This window comes from Vitis vinifera, chromosome 6 (genome assembly GCF_030704535.1).
Source record: "Vitis vinifera cultivar Pinot Noir 40024 chromosome 6, ASM3070453v1".
Lineage (NCBI taxonomy): Eukaryota > Viridiplantae > Streptophyta > Magnoliopsida > Vitales > Vitaceae > Vitis > Vitis vinifera.
In genome coordinates this window covers 5,266,791-5,290,420 of record NC_081810.1, presented here as the reverse complement: position 1 = coordinate 5,290,420, position 23,630 = coordinate 5,266,791, and the positions used below count along the sequence as shown (strand labels likewise).

At 35.4% G+C, this 23,630-nt stretch overlaps 3 protein-coding genes across 3 annotated transcripts; 2 read left to right on the top strand and 1 right to left on the bottom strand.

Annotated features, from left to right (window-relative positions):
* Positions 1–5,817: 5,817 nt before the first annotated feature.
* On the top strand, positions 5,818–6,207 carry LOC132253913 (secreted RxLR effector protein 161-like). The gene has a single exon (XM_059737281.1). It carries the CDS (start codon positions 5,818–5,820, stop codon positions 6,205–6,207), a length of 390 nt encoding a protein of 129 aa, XP_059593264.1.
* An 8,809-nt stretch (positions 6,208–15,016) lies between these two features.
* Positions 15,017–15,786, bottom strand: LOC100251955 (probable histone H2B.1-like). The gene has a single exon (XM_002284241.3). It carries the CDS (start codon positions 15,627–15,629, stop codon positions 15,171–15,173), a length of 459 nt encoding a protein of 152 aa, XP_002284277.1. The 5' UTR covers positions 15,630–15,786; the 3' UTR covers positions 15,017–15,170.
* Positions 15,787–18,553: 2,767 nt separating this feature from the next.
* Positions 18,554–21,887, top strand: LOC100263886 (putative pentatricopeptide repeat-containing protein At5g59900). Its single transcript, XM_002281300.4, has one exon. It carries the CDS (start codon positions 18,716–18,718, stop codon positions 21,416–21,418), a length of 2,703 nt encoding a protein of 900 aa, XP_002281336.1. The 5' UTR covers positions 18,554–18,715; the 3' UTR covers positions 21,419–21,887.
* The last annotated feature ends 1,743 nt before the right edge of the window (positions 21,888–23,630 follow it).

Sequence of the window (23,630 nt, the reverse complement as noted above, 5' to 3'; positions counted from 1 at the left end):
TCACAAAGTGGTGCTCAAATTTTTAAAGGAGAATATTTTCTCTAGGTTTGGCATTCCGAGAGCAATCATTAGTGATGGAGGTTCACACTTTTGTAATAAGCCTTTTTCCACTCTTTTGCAGAAATATGGAGTGGGGCATAAAGTGTCCACCCCATATCACCCTCAAACGAATGGGCAAGCTGAGCTAGCAAATCGGGAAATTAAGAGAATCCTCACCAAAGTAGTCAATACTACAAGAAAAGATTGGTCTACCAAGTTGAGTGATGCACTTTGGGCATATAGGACAGCCTATAAGACTGTCCTTGGCATGTCACCGTACCGAATTGTTTATGGTAAAGCATGTCATTTGCCTGTAGAACTCGAACATCGTGCATATTGGGCTGTAAAGAAGATGAACTTTGATTCAGATCAAGCTGGAGCTAAAAGGAAATATGATTTGAATGAACTTGAGGCATATCGAAATGAGAGTTATGAATGCCTACGTAATGCAAGGGAAAAACACAAATTCTACCATGACAAGCTTATTTTACGAAGGGAGTTCAAGCAAGGTGAAAAGGTGTTGTTGTACGACTCCAAGCTTCACATTTTTCCAGGAAAGCTTCGGTCAAGGTGGAATGGCCCTTATGTGGTAAAGGAAGTCTTCCCTTATGGCACTGTGACCATTCAAAATCCGAGGACAGGTAATGAATTCAAAGTTAATGGTCAGCGCCTAAAGCATTTCATTGAAAGATTTGAGACACAAGAGGAGAATCTCCATTTTCTTGATGGGGATGTTCAAAAGGGTTGAAGCATTTTCTGAAAATCCAGTAGGTAAAACTGTTATTTTGTTTTATTTTATTTATTTATTTTTCTTTATTTAGTTTTGCATTTTCAATTAGTCATTAGCAATATGGTTAGCATTTTTTTTTTTTTTTTTTTTTTTTTTTTTAGTTGTTTTTAACTTACTAATGAGTTTATGAGTTGTAGCAACTTAGCTTGCAAACATCCGAGTGATATAGGTAAATGCGAACTTCAAGGGAGTGAAAAGGTAAGCCTCACATGTGTTCAAGGTGACAAAGCTCCTACAGTTTATATGAAGTCCTCATAACACACTTCTCACTTGATGATCTTAAGGTAATATCTTCCTTTTTCCTTTCTTTTGACCTATTATTCTACACATTGGGGACAATGTGTAATTTAGGTTGAGGGGGGAAGGCCTATTAGCCTATTAGCCCTAATTTTTTTCAAAAGTTTGCATGTCATCTTTGGTTAGCTAATGAGATTCTTGATTTGCCTTGGTAACTCATGGTTTATTTGGCATGAGAATGCTTTAAGTAGTATTATTTCTTTAGAATTTGAGAAAAAATGCAGTTAGAGCAAGAGTATTAGTTCACTTACCTTATCTTTATATACCTTTAAGTGCAAAAATAGTTAGGTTGAATCCTTGGAATACCTTCAATTTTTCTTTGATGGTTATTTTCTATTTAAGACTCAAAGCACACACAAAACACGTGTACCCTTATGGTATCTTGATTAAGATAATTTCTTTAGCTTAAAAAGAGTTGTTCTTAAGCAATAAAATGAGGAAATGAAAAAAAAAATTTGAAAATGACTGATTTAAGCTTGAGCAATTATCTGAGGGGGTAATGGCCTTGTGTCTTCAAGCCCTGGTGCCCGAAACCAACTGGTTAGGAGTCATCGGTATCTTGCTCGTTACATAAGCTAAACTCAGTTTAAAAAAAAAAAAAAAAAAAAAAAAAAAAAAAAAAAAAAAAAAGATAAATGAAAATTGAAGAAAAAAAAATGTTTGGGAAATTCGACCTTGTTCTACCTTGAGCTAGGGTGATACCTGAGGGGTAAGTGGCCTATAAAGGTCCTCAATACCTGGTACCTTGGGTGAAAACTCGGGAGTTGCCGGTGGATCCCTATTAAGCCATATAGAAGGAGATTTCCTAAACTAAGAAAGAAAAATCAAAATAAATTTTCCTCCTCTTTAACTTCAAGAATGATGAAATTTGAGTTTAAGAAAAAGTCTTAAGAAAAATACTATGAGGGGACACAAAAATTAAGCACATGAGGTTTAGGTGGAAAGAACCAATCAAGGGAAAATCAAGAGACACTAAGGGGAATGCTAAACATGGATGCACATTTATGTATACGAAGATAAGGTGAGAAAACTAAGAAATTGCATATCTTGTGTCATCTTGCTCAATTCTAGGAAATTTGTCTACTTGGGTATCTTGTGTGTGAAACATGTTATGTTGAGTTAATATGGTTTCATGAATCTCATTACATATTTTTCATTCTTTTTTACTCTTTTCATTTGCTAGGGACTAGCAAAGTTTAAGTTGAGGGGGATGATTGGAGCCAAAATATGTGCTCTAATGGCACATATTCGATATGATTTGTGCACCAAAGTACATTCAAATCACCCAACTTGACCTAAATCAATGCTAAGGCCCTAGCCATGAGTTTAATCTATACTTTGGAGATTTATCTCAGGTCCAAGGGAAGAAAATTGTGCAAATTGAATGACTTTAGATTTTGAAAGATCAAGAAAGGGCTAAATGAGGAAATAAGTGAGTCAAGATTCATTGAATGTAAGGAAAGGCAAAACAAGGATATCATGAGGTTGGAGGATGATAAATGACCATTATGGAGTAAGAAAGAAGGCAAGGAAGCATGGGAAATGAGGCATGAAGCAAGATTTAGCTGCATGGAAATTTAGAACTCAAAAATCTGATGGCATTATATACTCTGACTTTGAGGACAAATTTGGAGCACTTTCTGGAGTCCATTATATACATACTATATATCGTTTCGAAGCTCGGGAAGTCAAGAGTTCAACGCTTCAAACGGTTTGCAAATCGGAGCTGAAATGAAGAAGTTATGACCATTTGAAGACAACTGCACCAAGCTGGAGGGTCATTTCGAAATGATTTCGAAATTCAACTTATGATTTCGAAATTCAACTTATGAATTCGAAATCCACTTCGAAATGACACCAATTTCGAATTCACCCACTGCCACTTTGATGTTCCGCCTCCTCTACCCCGGGAATTGCATCTATTCAACTTATGAATTCGAAATCCACTTCTAAATGACACCAATTTCGAATTCACCCACTGCCACTTTGATGTTCCGCTTCCTCTACCTCGGGAATTGCATCTAAAGCACTCCATCCGCCCTAGGCGGACCCCACACGACTAGAAATCACCATTTTATTATTTTTTTTAATCATTTTTAGGAAATTATTTTGTAATAAGTGGCCAATGAAAGTGTGCCACATGTTAGGTAATTAAGGATATTATATAAACTCTCTCAATTCTAGGTTTGAGGAATCTTGGATCTTGGATTTTTTTCTGGAGTTTTTGACATTGAAGGAGGAAGAAGACGAGAACTTTGGTTTGTTTTCTTTTTCTTCTTTATTGAATACATTGTTTTTAGTTTATTTTGATTCAAATTATGGATTTCTACCCTACTATGGATTGTGAATGTGACATCACCCCCATGAGAGGCTAAGAGCCAACTTGGGGCTTGAAGCATGAAAACCTAAGGGCTAGGAAACCTATAGGGACAATGGGTAAATTACTATAACAATGAGATTAATTATTGGTTGGGTGACAATTTATTATATTTTTTATCCTATCCTTGTGAGTTCATTTAGGGAATGATACGATAGGTTATTACTTGATACTAGTGATTCTTGGTAATTCTTGATCATTAGTTATCCTCGTTTTTCCTACCGTTATTTGCCCCTAAACAAAGCTATAAGGAGTAGGAAGGGTTAAAAAGCCAAATCTTAAATTGATAATCAATCTCATTCATTTGATGGTTTTAGGAATCTGTTTGAAAAAGGAAAAATTAGGTTTCGGATGCAATTTTGAGTTATAGAACCCAACTTGATCGCGAGTGGCCAAGGATCCCAAAACCCTAAGATCATATTACTTAAAATACCCTTGTTTTCTATAATTTCTATGCCCTAGGTTGGATTGTGGAAAACCCCAAACTTGAATCAATTGAATTTAAAATCAATATTCATTTTCTCTTATTAATCCAATTTCTTTTACTTAGTTTCACATTATTCACATATTGTTTTTCACTTAAGGATTTAAACAAAAACAATTCATTTATTCTAGTATTGACAATTTTCATAAGCCAGTCCTTGAGAACGATACCCGGAATACTACAAAAGCCGTAGTGACTCTTTCTCTAGTTTTTCTTGACCAGAGTTACTACGTAAAAAGGGTAAGTATTTTGGTACAATAGAGAAATTTCGGTCAGACTCCAAGCCAAAATGATGTAACAGAGAGGCGAAATCGTACTCTTAAGGATATGGTAAGAAGTATGATCAGTCATCAAAACTACAGTTTACATTTTGAATAGAATCCCAAGCAAAGCAGTAGCCAAAACCCCTTATGAGTTATGGACTAGCAAGAAACCCAGTATTAGGCACTTGCATGTCTGGGGTTGTCTAGCTAAGGCTAGGCCTTACAAGCCAAATGAAAAAAAATTGGACTCCAGAACAGTGAGCTGCTACTTTGTAGGGTATTTTGAAAGATCAAGAGGTTTCAAGTTTTATGACCCCTCAACAAGATCCTTCTTTGAAACGGGCAATGTTAAGTTCATTGAGGATGTTGAGTTAAGTGGGAGAGAACCATTAAGAAATGTGGTCTTTGAAGAGGAATTTGTTAGTATTCCTATTATTACAACTGGACATGGTCATATTATGTTTGATGACACTATCCAGAGTGTACAGCCAATAACAGAGATTGAAGACACACCTGAGATTCCTCCTACTGTTATGGAACCGGTTCAAGTTCATGAAGAAGTAACTCAACAACCTCAAGTACAAGTGCCACTAAGGAGATCCACTAGAGAAATGAGAAGTACAGTTTCAGATGATTGTGTTGTATATCTCCAAGAACATGAGTTTGACATGGGTCTGGAAGACGATCCAATTTCAATTAGTCAAGTCAAACAAAGTTCTAACTCTGAAAAGTGGATAGAAGCCATGAAATATGAGATGAAATCAATGAAAGACAATGGTGTTTGGGACCTGGTAGAGTTGCTTGAATGTGTAAAACCGATTGGTTGTAAATGGATTTTAAGACCAAGCGGGATTCAAAAGGCAACATTGTTAGGTATAAGGCACTCCTAGTCGCAAAAGATTTCACTCAAAAGGAAGGCATTGATTATAAGGAGACTTTTTCACCAGTTTCGTCAAATGACTTCTTTAGAATCATCATGGCACTTGTAGCTCATTATGATTTAGAGTTACATCAAATGGACGTTAAAATTGTGTTTCTTAATGATAACATTGATGAAACAATATACATGGTGCAACCAGAGAACTTTGAGTCTAATGATTCAAAGCAACAGTTATGCATATTAAAAAGGTCCATATATGCTTTAAAGCAAGCATCCCGACAATGGTACCGAAAGTTTGATTAGGTGATCACTTCATTTGGTTTTAAGGAGAAAATTGTTGATCAATGCATATACCTCAAGTTCAATGGGAACAAATTCATTATCTTGGTGCTATATGTTAATGATATTCTACTTGCAAGTAGTGATATAGGACTTTTGCATGAAACCAAGCGATTTCTATCTAGTAAATTTGATATGAAGGATCTTGGTGATGGATCTTTTGTGCTAGGTACACAGATCTATAGGGATCGTTCAAGAGGTATACTTGGGCTATCACAAAAGGCCTACATCGATAAAGTGTTGAGTAGATTTGGCATGAGCAATTATGCACCATGAGACACGCCTGTGGCAAAAGGCGATAAATTTAGTTTGCACCAATGTCCGAAAAATGAACTTGAGAATAAGAATATGGAGAGGATTCCCTATGCCTCGGCAATAGGAAGTCTCATGTATGCACAAGTTTGTACGCGTCTGGATATTGCGTACATTATTGGAATGTTAGGCAGATATTTGAGTAACCCAGATCACTGGAAAAAAGCAAAACGGGTTATGCGGTATTTACAAAGAACTATAGATTATATGCTCACATACTGTAGATCCAGTCATTTAGAGATCGTGAGATATTCAGACTCCAATTTTGCGGGATGTCTTGACAGTAAGAGATCCACTTCAGGCTACATCTTCATGTTGGTTGGAGAAGCAGTTTCATGGAAAAGTGTTAAACAAACACTTATTGTTTCTTCCACCATGAAGGCAGAATTCATAGCTTGCTACGAGGCATCAAACCATGGGATATAGCTACGGAATTTTATCACTCAATTGCGAATTGTTGACGGGATTAAGAAACCATTGAGAATCAATTGTGATAATAAGTCCACAGAATTGTATTCTAAGAACAACCGAAGTTCGTCAAAGTCCAAACACATTGACATCAAGTTCTTGGTTGTGAAAGAAAGAGTTCAGAGTCTTCAAGTATCGATTGAACACATAAGCACAAGCTCCATGATTGCGGATCCGCTCACTAAGGGTTTGCCACCCAAAATATATCATAAGCATGTCACACATATGGGTGTTGTACACATTGATGATGTGCTAGTATAGTGGGAGTTTGTATTTAGATTTTGTGTTTGTTTTCTTGATGTGATAGTATGTTGTGTTATCTGTACAGACCTTGATTTTAAAAGACTACTGTGTTTGAATACTCTGAATTGAAATGATGACTTTCAGAAGCAGTTTAGCATCAAGTGTTGAAAATGGAATTTGACTATTTTTTAGTCATAAAGTGGGACCAATTGTAAATAGACATATTAGAGATCACTTTCTATGTAATTTCCATACTATACATCCATACTTGATCCATGTTGCTAATTTTGTTAATATTGTGATCATTGATGGGTCTAGTTATAATTATGATTAACGAAGGCCACTTTGATCCTATGTTAGCATAATTAGTAGATCGGATTGTTTAAGGATATTTGAATAGGATAGCAAAGATGAGCTCAATAAAGTACTATCATGAACATTGTTTTGTAATATATGTGGTCCAAGTGGGAGATTGATAGAATAAATATGGACTTATATTATATTAATCATTGTTCGGGATTTAGCTATCCATATAGATATGATTACTATTTGATCAAGAGTATGGGCCACCTATGTGTAGAGCCCAACGTCGCCACAGGCCTTAGATGATGGGCCTAAGACTCGTGAGACCCAATAGCCAAAGAGTATGGTCCCTAAGGTAGAAGGGTATAAATCCAAGTGTCAATATATGTTCCATGGATAATGACAACGTTTTGAAACAAAAAAAAAAAAAAACTTGTTCTCTCCCGCTCCCATCGTAAGAGAGAATTCAGAAGAAATGTGGTGCCCTCCACAGCCTTAGAAGATCCATTCATCTTCAACAAAACGCAAAATGGACTCGAGTATGTTCCATAAAATGAAGGCATATTTCTTTATATGATTTGGCATGAGATTCATGTGTAGACATTCTTGGATTTATAATGGTTGTATAAACATATTATAACTGGGAGCACCACGATGAACCCCAGCATCCTTTGTTGGTCCAATCTCAAATGGGTCATCCAAGCCTAATCCCTGAAACAATACATTAAGATTAACATTAAAAGATCTTAACTAATATACAAAAAATGCATGTGACATCAAGTGAAACATCTAACAGGTACTTCCAACTTAGACGTAGTAAAGGTCACCTCCTGTGCATAATGGCGTATTACTAATAAAACTAAGGTGGTGTTTGTTTTTTGGCTAAATAGAAAAAGCCAAAATATTTGGCTTTTTCTATTCAGTAAAAAAACAAACACCACCTAACTCGATGCACCGTTCAACTTACTATTAGTCACAAACTCAAGCGGGTCAAAGATTTTAGTTCCCAACTTCAGATGCGCCTCACTCCAATTGAGCACCTACCTTTCGTTATGGTTCTATCCATCACAGGCCAAGAGATCACTTGTCAATTAGTTAAACACTTTATTGTAGATATCATCTTTCTCTTTCTCTCAACTCTCTTACAAACAATACAAGTCAGTTTCGTACAACATAACCAAGAAAAAACACAAGTATAAGAACCTTAATGACAATAAATGCAAAAACAAGTGCATAGCAAAAAAAAGTCTTCTCAGACCAAAAGTGCAACTATTAAGAAGCAAACAATCACCAAATAAAAGAGATAGCTATAATTAAAACACATTTTTGAAAAAATGACAATTTCCATTAGGAATGTCATCTAACAAATGACGCGGTGCTATCTTAGCCATTTAACCTAGGACGCTCGTTAATCGTCTCATGAAAATCATCAAGTATCTTGAGTCGCCACAAAATGATGATAGAAAGCCCAGAGTCCCAGACACCCAAACCAGACATCGGGCTAAAAATTCTAAGAAGACTCGCAGCCTTAAGCTTCTTCTCGAAAAATAAGCTCAGGGCTAGGGGGTGACTGGTGAAATAAAAAATAGGTACATACCATCCCAAGTAGTCCTCAAATGACGCAACTCATTCCAACCTTACATCAAAGAAAAGAGATGTTTCCCTAGGTACCATCCACCAAAGGTACCACCATAAATCCCCACCCGATCATTGGGTTGCTCACATTGATAGAGCCAGTGTTTCTTGATTGGGAATTTAGCTAAAAGGCTGCAAACACCGCCATAACTGACCCAAAAAGTCAACGAACACTACTATATATAAAGGGCGAGCCAGCCCATTGCAGAGGGACGATGAAAAACACAAAGTCTAATAGGAAAAATTTCTTCCACTTTCCATTCAAATTCACGTACTATTTCATACTGATGTGAACTGAACTGAAGATGATGATAATGACACAACGACAACAATGTAAATTAAATATATCTGATAAAATAACATTATAGTATATGACTTTAAAAGGTCCCCAAGTATGGAATGCAGTGTGATTTTAAAAAATTGCTATTATCTATTTTAAGAAGTAAAAAAATAAATTTACATATTTGGAATGTATCACATTATCACAAGCAAATTCTAAATTTATAAATTTAGGTGTATAATTTTTTATTTTAATTTTTAAAATTTTAGGTGAAATTTGGGTATATTTTTTTAACAGTTATTTAAAAAAAATTATACAAAAATATAAAAATCCTTATTGTAAAAGAGGCTCTTGATATTTTAAAATTTTATTCTTTCAATTCTATTTATTTTTATATAAATAATAAAATATATAAAATTATGTAATTATCATAATTTATTTTTTCCTTATTCATTTTATTAATAGAACATTGGTATTCATCATATTTCTTTTATTTCACCATATTTAAAATAGAAAAAAAAAAAAGCATGACAAAGACTCTTCATGGGAGGAAAAAAATTTCTTAAACATATATATATTAGAGAATTATGATTTTTTTTTTTTTAACATTATAAAGGTCTCAGAATGAATCTGAATGACTTATAATTGAAATTAATTATAATAATTAATAGTCCAATTTTTTAAAATATGGATTAATAATTTAATAGAGATATCATAAAATCTTCTACTTTATAAATATAAATTTGGTAAATTTGTGACATGTTAAGATCACAATTTATTCATCTATTCCATAGTAATTTTTTGGATTTTTGAATGAAACAGTGATTACAATGGTGGTTCAAAATATGCAACTCAGTGAAGCAATTAAAAGTTTGAACAAGATTACAAATCACATGTTATAAATTACAATGATTTTTCATCATTCTCTCAAATTACAAAAGTTTGAACGTTAGATTGCGTATATTCCAACCACCAATTATTTTTCAGAACTACAGATCGACCAATATGCTTTCGTTTTTTCTGCAGTTTGAGATCTTCAATCCTTCTTCTTCCCTTTTTTTTATTTTTAATCATATCTACTTTTAAACACAGAAGATAAAACCCACAAAAGATCTTCTCTAAGAGGGGTGAAAAAGAGAGAAATTTACCCAACGCCTTCATGGCCTGGAACTCTCGGAAACAGAGGCTAAATCAAACACAAACACCCGAATTATGCTACCCAATAAAAACGAAGATCTGAATACCCAACAAAACTATACATTCATAGAGGGAAGTGGTGTGAATGATACTCACCAGTGGAAGCCTGAGCAATATAAGATGTCTGTGTGGCTGAGACTAGCATACAGCATCTTAACCCGAACTTCAGACGATTTGGGTGGCTTTACCTGTATCTCCTCCAACTTCACCGCCTCCCCTGCTCCCCAACATGCCGCGGCTGCCAAACATCATAGAGTTATGGATTAACCCAGAAGCCTAAGCTGATAGGAAGCAAATTCGCATGCTTTTTCTCAAAATATGTAAAAAAAAATTGGGGGAGTGTGGGGTGGATCAAAAGAAAATCGAGTTAATTTGAAGTGGATAAATGTTAAAGAAATGGTTTTGGCCAAGAGATCTAAAGATGGGACTTTTACTGATTGGCTTCCTTGTCAAGTAGGAATATAAGATACTCCGAATGTGCATCTTCATGTCGAAGTTGAGAAGAACCAGGAAGAGGTTAAGGAGAAGGAAGAAAGCTGGATTCGGATTTCCAGTTGGACAGTAAAAGGACATACATGCGTTGTAAGGTTCACGTAGCTGTTGGATTGGAACGTTGAATTTATTTGAAAGTGATTCAGGATAATTAGATAAAGCCTGTTTATTCATAGTTTTTTATTAGCCGTATTTTTATTAAAAATATTTTTAAAGATAATTACTTAATGTTTAAATACAACCCTTCCATGGAAGCAATTTTTTATTTTAATTATTTTTTATGAAAATTTTAAATATTCCTTATGAAAATTAAATTGATACATATTTGATCTATAATATTTTTTTTTTAAATATATTTTTTTGCTTTTAAAAAAAAAAATTCTTACCATCCCCTGTTTTCTAAACAGGTTATCAAACCAAAAAAGTCATGGTATCATGATTCAAAAATCGGATTATTGTTGAACCATAATATCAATATAATATCATCATTATAAATCATTTGTATATTATTTAAATTGAAATAATTATAAGAAAGTAAAATTATACAATAATAATTAAGATAATGACGCCATCATCGTTTACGAAATCCACACTATCAAGTGTGGATAAAAGATATTGTGCATGGAATTTATCAACTCATTTGGTGGAAGAGAATATTAGAAGAATTGAGAATTCCTTATAAGAAACCTATGAGATTATAATGTGAAAATAAGGCAACGATTAACATAGCCCACAATTGAGTTCAACATGATAAACTAAACATGTTAAAGTGGATTGAGTCCCCTTGTGCTTGTTTTGATGGGATGTGGAAGGAGCACAACAGCAGAATTTTCAGGGAAGGGAGGCGTCCAGATGAAGTCTTGAAAGACTATTTCCTTCAAAACCTTTTCTGAATGAGCAAAGATCCCTTGGCGGGGGGCTATCCGTTCCCTTATGGATTTCATAGAGGAATCAGGTCATGCATAGGTTGTATAGGTTTTTTTCTGGACGTCTTTATTTTTTGCATGTTCGCGCTCTGTATAATCCCCAAGGTGCTACAATTGCACCTCCTTTTTTGCTAGACACTTTATCTAGGTTTTTGTTTTATCAATCAAAAGAAAATTAAAAACAACAACAACAATTTAGTACTTTTTTAGCCACTCTAAACAAACAAACAATAAAAAGTCATATTGATGTTTGTAATGAGGTTTCCTGCACAGACTTGAAAGGCCTAACTGCCCAAGGAAAAAGCAGGTATCCAAAATAGACAAATCTACAAAGCCTGGGGTGAGGCCCTGCGGGATACCTAAAAATTCAAATATCAAGTTGAAAGTAATGGCTCCAAGATGAAATTTTCAGATACAATGAATTTTTCATACATTTTTAAAGAGGTTTTCCCCTCATTTGTACAAAAGTCTAGACTGAAGCAAGAGTTAAGAGTACAATTTTCATCAGATACAATGAATTTTTTCATACATTTTTAAAGAGAGTTCTTCCCTCTATTGTACAAAGTTTAGAGTGTACATGGGCAATCATGTCGAATCACATGAATCCAGTGTTTCGTACTATGCATCTTTTCATGTTGTTTGCAAAGCAGTTTCTATAAAATGAGCCTCCTTGAAACTTTCTTCTCTTGTCCACAATTGAAGAATCAGTGATCAAATATAGGTTTGTGTGTGTGCATATAGGAACTGGCTTTAGCATACCTATTTAACTATGGTGAATATTTGGAGTCCATGTAACTTTCCAAGTTTCAAGTTTCAACTTAATGGTCATCCCAGCTAGACTAAGAATTTGCATCAAAAGTCTGCTTATCTCTTTTATCAATAATTAAGCCCACCATCTAACAGGCTTGAATGCATTTCTTACAGGATCCAGTGACAACTAGATGCCCACTACAAGACTAAACCTGCCCCCTCAAGGCTCAGGCCGCTCCAACACTCCATTGGGACAAGTTGAGCAACTCCTAGGCTGGTAATGCAAGTATAGGATCAGTCCAGCCTATCAGACATCCAGCAAATTTTCATTCAATAATGAGTTAGCTAATTTAGCAGTCCTTAACCTTTCTAATCTGATAAATTGGCCTTCAACAGTACTTACATGGGATTAGCATCTAGATCAGCATTGGATTAAGAGCATTGTTTTAGAAGCTCATAGAAAAATTAATTTATAAGGACAAACAACCAATACTATAATAGATTTTCTTTCTATTTAGTCATTTTAAGTATGCTAAACATGCTAAGGTTACGAAGCAAGTTTCTTTGTTGGAAGTCTGGTCTCCTTCAGGCTAGTTGAACAAGCAGTTTACTCAATTATTTGGGGCTGGGGAAGTATGGGAGTGGATAAACCCATGCTCTGTGAGAGGAAGAAAGCAAACAGGGTAACAAAGGGCTTTCCCTTAAAGTTAACAGGGGAGACGTGTTTAGCCCTATGTGAATAAAAAAAACCAGCAGCAACAGAGGGAGAAGCCCTGACAGCCAGAACTGGAAAGGCACAAAGGTGCGCACAGTGGTGAGGGTGGATCACCAGAGATGAATGCAGAAACAGGGCAAGGTGAATTTGAATTGCGCTAAGCGTACAAAAATTTGCAACTGCTTTCTCCTATCATGCCCACTCAGATTTACATGAACAAGTACCAGATCATTCAACGTGGATCCAACCCAATCTATTCCTCTGTATAAGAGAAAGCACACTCTGGTTGCTTTCATATCCAACTATCTCAAGTACATATGCCCCTCTACATTTGAAATGTTTGTGCATGCCTATTTTATGTTATTCTGTGAATATGTTCTACCATCTAAGCAATAATCTGACCATCTCAAGCAACAAGCCTTCATTTTCACAGGTAAAAAAGATAAATTTAATATTATCATACTAGAACTACTTGAATAACAACTAGAATCAGCACACCCCTTGTCTGTGGAGACCGATGATGCCATGGTATGGTTGCCTCCGAAGGATGGTGCTTTCTCTGTTAAGTCCTTCTACTCCTTGGCCAATAGGAGAGTGGAACCATTCCCCCATGGTATTGTTTGGAATTCTTGGGTGCCCCCGAGAATTAGCCTATTTGCTTGGGAAGCAACTTGGGCCAAGATTTTGACTCTGGATCAACTCAAAAAGAGGGGTTGGAGGATTCCTAATAGTTGTTACTTGTGTAAGGAAGAAGAAACTAGTTGACCATATTGTCATCCATTGTTTGAAAGCTCGTTTGTTGTGATAGATGATCTTTGCACTTTTTGGCATTCAATGGGTGTTAAGTTTTTCATATAGAAAAAAAAGAAGACGACTTGGAAAGCTACTCCGTTGTGTATGTTTTGGGCTTTATGGCCGTTGTGTATGTTTTGGGCTTTATGGCGGGAGAGAAATAGAAGGGCTTTTGACAACTTTGAAAGCATGGATCGAACAATTAAAAATTCTTTTTTGTATCTATTTTGGGATTGGGTTAGATTGTACATTGAGGGTGGATCTTTATCATTGTTAGACTTTGTGGATTGGATAGGCTCACGATAGGGTACGGTAGCAGGTTTTTGTGTCTTCACACCTTTTCATCCTTTTTTCTTCGTATACGACATCTATACTTTCTTTCTTTTAATACAATTCTTATTTACCTATCAAAAAAAAAAAAGTAGCTACAAGAATATAACAACAGAATCAAAATCGTATGGCAAGATTTTTAAAACAGGATGCTTGAGAAAAAGCTAAATAAGTGTTTTACACGAGAATATAACTGAATCAAGATCCTATATGTTGAAGTCAGGTATGTGTGTTCTTAACATTCTGGGCACTCCACATATTGTCATCTGTATCACTTATAGAGATAGCAAAAATTAATTTTTAAGCATTGAACAATACAGTCTAAACAGACTAGGAATCTTGTGGAACATGCTAACCTGACTTCAACATGATCATCCGGATCCACATGGTTAGATGGAGTGCCAATTCATCCAAAATGGATTAAAGTAATCCATCTCCTTGGATAAAAAATAGCATATGGATCTCCACCGTCACAAACAGATAACAGTAGAAATACCTGAAATTAGATTCGCCTGATCATGCAAATTCCCGAAGCTGCAAAAGGCAAAGAAGCAGAGAAGCAGAAGCAGGCTGTAATTGTCACCCACCTACACAAAGAGATGGTTGATGCACCAACAGCAGTCTCACACATATTAAACAAGATAGTTGGTGCACCAAAAGCAGTCTCACACATTAAACACACGTAACAAAGATAACTTTTGCCAGAAACTTTCTGGTAATTTCCTTCTTAAGTCAAACTTCAGTTACAGAAGAAGAGCATAAATGTAAATAACATTCAAAACATCAAGAATACTCATGCATCATACCCTCTTTGCTCCGCCCATTAGTGATTCTGTTAAAGACACATGAGTTTATAAACACAGCTCCACAAAGGAAACGACTTGCATACAAAATTTGGACCACCAAACGATTTTCTGATGTGTTTATATTACTTAGTTTTAAAAGCCCGACAAGTTAGTTTGAAATACTCTGCTAATCCATGACATAAATTTCATTGGGATGCAAATATCACACCGCCACCAATCCATTTATGAAAGAAATACCAAAATCATGAATAACCATGTAAAAATAAATAAACAATCAAAAATAAACAAAATAAAACGATTTAACAAGTTAAAGCATTTCCATTTCTAAGACAGATGAATATCTTACAATCATTTCATACCATTAAAAAGAGAGAGATAGCGGCAAAAGCATAACACCAACCCTAATTTTTCTCCCATTCTTCACAACCCAGAAAACTAACCCTAACCCTAACTCACGAACTTGTGAACTTGGTCACCGCCTTGGTACCCTCGGAGACGGCGTGCTTAGCCAGTTCACCAGGCAACACAAGCCTCACCGCAGTCTGGATCTCCCTCGATGTAATAGTTGGCTTCTTATTGTACCTTGCAAGCCTCGACGCCTCCTGAGCAAGTTTCTCGAAGATATCGTTAATAAAGCTGTTCATGATTCCCATAGCCTTGCTCGAAATCCCAATGTCGGGGTGGACCTGCTTCAAGACCTTGAAGATGTAGATCTTGTAGGTCTCAACGTTCTTCTTCGACCGCTTCTTCTTCTTGTCACCGGCAGCAGCGCCTTCCTTGGGAAGCTTCTTCCCGGCCTTTGGCTTCTTCTCCGCTGGAGCCTTCTCCGCCACCGTAGACTTCTTCTCCTCCGTAGGCTTCTCCGACGCTGGCTTCTTCTCTGCTGGCTTCTTCTCTGCCTTTGGCGCCATCGGAACGAAAATTAGAGGGAATAAAACACTAGGAGAGGGAAAAGCTTGGATGAAATTGATGTTGCGATTTGCAAGATGCGTTATAGATGGGGTTAGGTTCGATATTTATAGAGGTGAGGGGATGATTGTGATTAGGTAGAAAATAGAGGTGCGGATCGATGACATGGCTCAAGGATAGCCATTGGTATTGGATGACGTATTGTGAGAATCGACGGCTTATAAAGCACGCACAAGAGAATGGAGTATGAGAAGTAGTCGTCCGGTGACACGTGGCCACCAATTATTCGTTAAATATTGCCGTTGCGGATCGATGACGTGGAGACCGGGTAAAACAAAAACTAATAGGAAATACAAAATTCGTTATCGTGGCAACGATTAGGATCCTCTTCCTCTTTTTCTTCCTCCAAATTTATCCATTTAGCGGAATAACGATACACTCATTCGAATTCAAAATTTAGTAATCTGAAAATTAAGTTTTCATTATTGTCTACACTTCTTAATTTTTATTTTTTACAAATAAAAATTAATAATAGATGCTATATAAAAAATAATTTTACATTTTAATTTTTAAAAAAAATAAATTGAATAAAATAAAATAAAAATTAATACCTCATTTTTTTTTAACATTACTTTTCAATATAAATTTTCAAGACTTCATCCTACATAATGACATTACTATTTTTCATTTTAAAATGGAGTGAAAAAAATATTTTTAAAATTAATTGAGATTCATCTTATAAGTGCTAACTCACCTAATTTTTCTATGAGGTGACTTAAAGTTGATATTCTCTTTCAATCTTACCAACAAATAAATAAAAAGTAACAACACTCTCACAACAAGATATTTAGTACAATTAACATGTAAATGAGTCGGTGCCCTTCCACCAAAATATACAGAACATTTTAACTTATTCAAAACATGTTTTCTTGTGATCTTGTGATCATTAACATTAAAATCAAATAAAAAATTATTTAATTATTCCAATATGAAATGATTCAATTTTAGTTCATTGCCTTAATCAATCAACATATTAAATCATTGAAATTTTCATAAGTTAAGATAAATAAATGAAAATATTAGATAAAGGTAAAGAGATAATAATGTTGGGCTCCCTCATATGTGAGGGAGTGGGCCCCATATGCTTGGAAACCAAGTCAATTGCATTAAAAAAAATCAAGAAAAAACAAAGATAATAGAAGAGATAGAGGAAAAACGCATTTCTCTGTACATATTTCATCAACAAGTCAATCTCGCTTCATCTGTGGTCTAATCGAGTTGAAATTTGGATGAGAGGTTTGAAACTCAAGTAGCTACGATCTGAACGGTGAATATCAAATTTTGACCTTGGGAATTGATGTTACTGCCCGTGAACAATAACGACGTTTTTTTATACTTTCTCAAATTTTATTTGTTTTTGTCAATAGAGATTGTATAATCCAAGGTTATATATGTTCTTAGTGTATTTGATAACCTTTAAAGATTATTTTAGAAAAGACAAGTGTAACCCATTATTGTTGACAGTGGAAGATTGAACTGTACTAGATCTTGTAGTTTTTCCTTTTACATTGGTGGTTTTACACGATTTATTTTTTTGCTACATGAGTTTATTTATGCATTGCTACTAGTTGATATTGCCTATTTAGTTTTATACAAAGAAATGGTAGAAAAATTATGATGTTTGTTAGAATATTGTGAATTCACCCAAACAAATAACACCAATATATTTAGGTGAAAAACCTTTAGAGTGTACTTGAAATTCAAACCAATTTGATCTTACCCTTTTTTGGAATTCATACAATAATAAATTTGAGTTTTACCTATAAAATAATAATTATGAGAGTAGAAATGCAACCCACGATGGATTGCCTACATTTAAAAGGAATCTTCTTATTCGAAAAACAATTATATGTCAAAATTCACAAATTCTTCTGTTAATTCAAACATCCCTAAAACATGTAAAAATCTTAAAAGCTCAGAGAAGACTTCATAGCTCTCATAGTCGTTAAACCCTTATGTTCAAATAGGGTTTTAATTTTCATAAAACGGTTCATATTTGTTTGAAAAAATTGAAGATTTCATAGATGTGATCAAATTATAATCAATCATATGAGATTGTGAATTTTTTGATACAATATAAATTATTACATTTTAGTGTGATGGATAAATAATTGATCTAAATGTTTTAAAAACAAAATTTTGCACCATTAAACTACGAGTTGAAATTTTAACAAAATAACAAAAGTTAAAATCTTGATTGAGTAATATTTGATATCATTCATTGTCTTAAAAACACTTATCATATTTTTTAACAATCTTCAATCACATTCTACTTGAAATAACAAAAGTTCGAGGAATGAAATTAAGTTACGAAAACATAATACTACTTTTGACCCAAAATTATCAACACACAAAGATACTTACAAACAAAAATAAAGCAAATATAATGTATTAAAACCCGTTCTCTTTCGATCAAAATTTTTATTATTAGTTATTTCATGTAAAAGATTTTTTTTATAAAAAAAACAGAGAATTATATTAAATTAAACTCCTTTATCAAAGGGTTGATGAAAATGATTAAAATCATAATTCTATTTTTTAAAATCATTTTGACAAAATAATTAAGTAATGTTTTATTTTTATTTATTATAAACTACATATTTATTTTATGTATTTCTATTTGATTACAATTTTTATTTTATAATTTATTCAAATATTTGTTAAATTTGTATCGAACAAAAAATAACAATATTTTTTTTATAGTTGTAATGCCTGTAATTTTATTTTAAAATAAATATTTAATTATTTCATTTAAACCTAAAATATTTTTCACTTTTATTAATTGAAAATGAAGAAATAAAATTTTTAAATTAAAAAATGAAGAGCATTTGAACTCAAGGTTCGTTATTCAACCAGATCTTTTTAATCTCGTGAATACGAGGGGTGGCTCAAAACGCACCGTTTCGGCTTCAGAGGCGCACCCCAAAACGCACATTGCCAGACATCGAATCGCAGTGTCGTTCGGGCTTCGGAGCTCCCATGTCTGCTATTTCCATGGCCTAAACCCTACTTCAGATTGGAGCACCTGATGAAGTTCGCACGTCACCGTCCCCACCTCACAAACCCTAATTTCCTCAGAAAACAAAGAACCTTTTGTGCCTCCCCAGACTCACAATTCGTGGCATGTCTAACAGACATTGTGCGTGGAAACCAGAGCTGGCGAGTGGCATTAAACAACAGCTTCATATCCCAGACGCTCAAGCCGCACCATGTTGAAAAGGTACTTATCCAAACCCTTGACGATTCAAGATTAGCCCTAAGATTCTTCAATTTCTTAGGATTGCATAAGAATTTCGACCACTCAACGACGTCGTTTTGCATCCTCATCCACGCCTTGGTTCAGTCCAATCTCTACTGGCCTGCGTCTTCGCTCTTGCAAACCCTCCTCCTTCGCGGACTGAATCCCGAGGGACTTTTTGAGTCTTTTCTGGATTCGTATAGAAAATGCAATTTTTCAACAACCCTAGGATTTGATTTGTTGATACAAACGTACGTGCAGAACAGAAGGGAATTAGACGGTCTTGTGGTCGTCAGGCTCATGATGGATTGTGGAATTTTGCCCCAAATTAGGACCTTGAGTGGAGTTTTGAATGGGTTGATTAGGATTAGGCAGTTTCGTATGGCTTTGCATTTGTTTGATGAGATTGTGAGCTCCGGTCTTCGGCCTGATGTTTATGTTTATACTGCGGTGGTGCGAAGTTTGTGTGAATTGAAGGATTTTATTAGGGCTAGGGAAGTGATTGGACGGATGGAGTCAAGTGGGTGTGATTTGAGTGTTGCAACGTATAATGTATTCATCCGAGGCCTATGCAAGAACCAAAGAGTTTGGGAGGCCGTTGAGATTAAGAATTTGTTGAGTTACAAGGGATTGAGGGCTGACGTGGGTACATATTGCACATTGGTTCTCGGGTTATGCAAAGTGGAAGAATTTGAGGCTGGTGAAGAAATGATGAATGAAATGATTGAGTTTGGATTTGTTCCAAGTGAGGCTGCTGTGTCCAACCTTGTTGACGGATTGAGGAAGAAAGGAAATATTGGAAGTGCTTTTGATTTAGTTAACAAGGTCAAGAAATTTGGGGTTGCTCCTAGTTTGTTTGTTTACAATGCATTGATTAATTCTATGTGTAAAGATGGGAAATTGGATGAAGCAGAGTCACTTTTTAATAATATGGGTCATAAAGGTTTGTTTCCCAATGATGTTACCTATTCTATTTTAATTGATTCATTTTGCAAAAGGGGAAAATTAGATGTAGCACTCCATTTCCTTGGTAAAATGACTGAGGTTGGGATAAAAGCAACCGTTTATCCCTACAGTTCTTTGATAAGTGGGCATTGCAAGTTGGGGAAGTTGCGTGCAGCAAAGTCTCTTTTTGATGAGATGATTGCTAATGGATTGAAGCCAAATGTGGTAATCTATACATCATTGATAAGTGGGTATTGCAAGGAAGGAGAATTGCATAATGCATTCCGGCTTTACCATGAGATGACTGGAAAGGGCATCTCACCCAACACTTACACCTTTACTGCACTTATTTCAGGTCTTTGCCATGCAAATAGAATGGCCGAAGCAAATAAGTTATTTGGTGAAATGGTGGAATGGAATGTCATTCCAAATGAAGTAACATATAATGTTTTGATTGAAGGGCACTGTAAGGAAGGTAACACTGTGAGAGCTTTTGAACTACTTGATGAAATGGTGGAGAAGGGTCTTGTACCAGATACATATACCTATCGGCCTCTGATTAGTGGACTTTGTTCCACGGGTAGAGTGTCTGAAGCCAGAGAATTCATGAATGATCTTCAAGGAGAACAGCAGAAGTTAAACGAGATGTGTTTTAGTGCACTTCTTCATGGTTATTGCAAAGAAGGAAGATTGGATGATGCATTGGATGCTTGCAGAGAGATGTTGGGAAGAGGTGTGGCCATGGATCTTGTTTGTTATTCTGTACTTATTTATGGAATTTTGAGACAACAGGACAGAAGAAGCATAATTGATCTTTTGAAGCAGATGCATGATCAAGGATTGAGGCCTGATAATGTATTATACACAACTATGATCGATGCCAATGCTAAAGCAGGAAATCTTAAGATGGCATTTGGGCTCTGGGATATAATGGTCAGTGAAGGATGCCTTCCAAATGTTGTGACATACACTGCCTTGATAAATGGCTTGTGTAAGATAGGACTTATGGATAAAGCTGAGCTTCTTTGTAGGGAAATGCTGGCTAGTAACTCACTCCCAAATCAGAATACGTATGCTTGTTTCCTTGATTACCTCACCAGTGAAGGAAATATAGAGAAAGCTATACAGCTGCATGATGTTTTGCTTGAAGGGTTTTTAGCCAACACTGTCACATATAATATACTTATTCGGGGTTTCTGCAAGTTGGGTAGGATTCAGGAGGCTGCAGAAGTTCTTGTTAATATGATAGATAGTGGCATTTCCCCTGATTGTATAAGTTATTCTACAATTATATATGAGTACTGTAGAAGGGGTGATTTAAAGGAAGCTATTAAGCTTTGGGAGTCCATGTTGAACAGGGGTGTGAATCCAGATACAGTAGCATATAATTTTTTGATATATGGTTGCTGTGTTACTGGAGAACTCACCAAGGCTTTTGAATTGCGTGATGACATGATGCGAAGGGGTGTAAAGCCAAATCGGGCTACATACAATTCCCTCATTCATGGAACTTGTTTGATGAGTTCGGTCTCATCCACTGCTGATTAGTTATGCTCGAAAGATGACTGCATCCTATGTGGTGAATAGGCACTGAAACAATGTTTCCATATGCTTCAGGTTGTGGTTAATCTCAGTGAGGATTCTGTCTGACTCTGGGCAAGAACCAGGATGTTTCCAAGTTGTAATTTTCATCATGGGCTTGGCCACTAGGTCTAACCATCTCTATTGCTAGTTGAGGGGTAACTGGACATTTTGTTCTGTACTCTAATTCAACCTTGTAAAGTAGGATGGGAAGGAGGAATGTAATGTGTTGGTTCTGAAAAATGACCAACCTCAAGCTGAGAAGAAACTCGTGGTTGATTTATTCATTAGCAACGTGGAGTAAGCAATTGACAGTTGACATTTAAATCTCCCAATTGGAGCTGTAAATTGGTTGTACATAGATCTTTTATTTTGATAGTGTTGTAATGATAGTTTTTCTTGCAAATTAAACTGGTGCTTTTTGTTGAGTTGTTCACTCTGATTCTTTAGTTAATTGTCTCGGTGTCATTTGTAGATTTTCCCTTTTATTCCCTTGTACTCCATGTTTAGGGTACAACATGGGGAGTGGACAGGTTGGGTGGGTTAGAAGGTTGACGCAAAATCCATTAATCAATGTATCTGATTTGTGTCAAACTCACTTTGAGGTCAGGATGGAAATTCTCAACTCACGCCAAACCAGCAAACAAGTGGATTTCCACTGATGTCTACAAAGCAATTAGCAAAAATATGTGGCTTTGGGTCTATTTAATTGGTTGTTTGCCCTTTCAACTTGCCTTGGTTTTAGCATTTGGGTTGATATTTTTATAACCAATGCACCTGATTCATTCAAACTTTGCACACGTCAACCCCATGACAACCGTTAAAAGAACATGTTTTTAATGGTCCAGTGCTTGGAAAAAGTTGGAGAGATGATAGAATTCATCTCCACCTTGTCTATGATTTTTATTTAGGGGAACTTGTTTTCTGTTTGTTGTTTTTGGTTTACTTTTTTACTCAACCTAGATAGTACCTAACGTAAGTTTATTTTTGTCAGGATATTTAACTGAAGTTAGAGTGTGGTTCGTGTCAGAGTGATGGAGAAGCCTTGAGAGTTTTGGGGTGGAACCAGCTCATTTCAGAAAAAAAAAAAAAAAAATAGTTGCATTCTTTGTCGATTTCATACTGTGATGATTCCCTTATTGCAGTTGATTGTGGGTCAAATATATGAAAATTTTATTTTTTCAAATGCTGGTGAACTTGATCTCTAGTTTCTTCTGAGATAATATTGTTTGGCAGACAAAGGAACTGAGAGTAAAGAAATCATATATGGTGCTTTGAAAACCCAGTACTGGACAGAACACCCAAGTTGGAGATAGGATATTGGCTCACCATTTAATTTACTGCCACCTTAATGAGTCCAGAAAATAACTTGGAGCAAAGGGCTCAAGAAAGGTTGCTAAAAATTGCTTAAGCAAGCTGAATGCAGCCGTGGCTCACCATTTACTTTACTGCCACCTTAACGAGTCCTGAAAATGACTGGAGCAAAGAGCTCAAGAAAAGTAGCTAAAAACTGCTTAAGCAGGCTGAATGCAGCCGACAGAGCCAAAGCACAACCTGTATTCAGCAACATAGATATATTCTCATTCTCATTTGTAACAACCCATCCAAATACAATAAATAAAAATAGATTTCACATTTTCATTCTCTGAATATGGCCACAGATACGGATAAGAAAACTATTCAAACATTTTTGTCCAAAATATTATCATATTTGAAATCTTAAAAAAGTACAGTCATTTGTCCAAATAAGGGAAATGGACCACCAGTTAACCATTCCAACTCAATTGGCAGAGTTTCTTCCTGCACATTATATAGAGTATGGCAAGGCCTAGCTACCATGCTGAATAAAACATCTTCCACTTTCACTTCCACCATATTCTTCTGAATTGAAAGCTAGAGAAGAAATGGCTGCCTACAGATTCCCATCACAAAACCAGAAATTCCACATCTACAACAATATATTTCTAATTGGCTTATTTCATGGGAAAAAGGCGAGCTTTCATGAATAACAAAAAGGAATATTATTTAAACAACATAACTGAAAAGCATGTAAATGCATTACACCACCCAATTTATATCATTTCTAATGAAGTGAATACCACACCAACCAAATTAGCTCCGGAAGTATGGTAGTCAGCCCTTTTTGTAAACACAGCAGGGCTCAAAATGGTCAAAAACA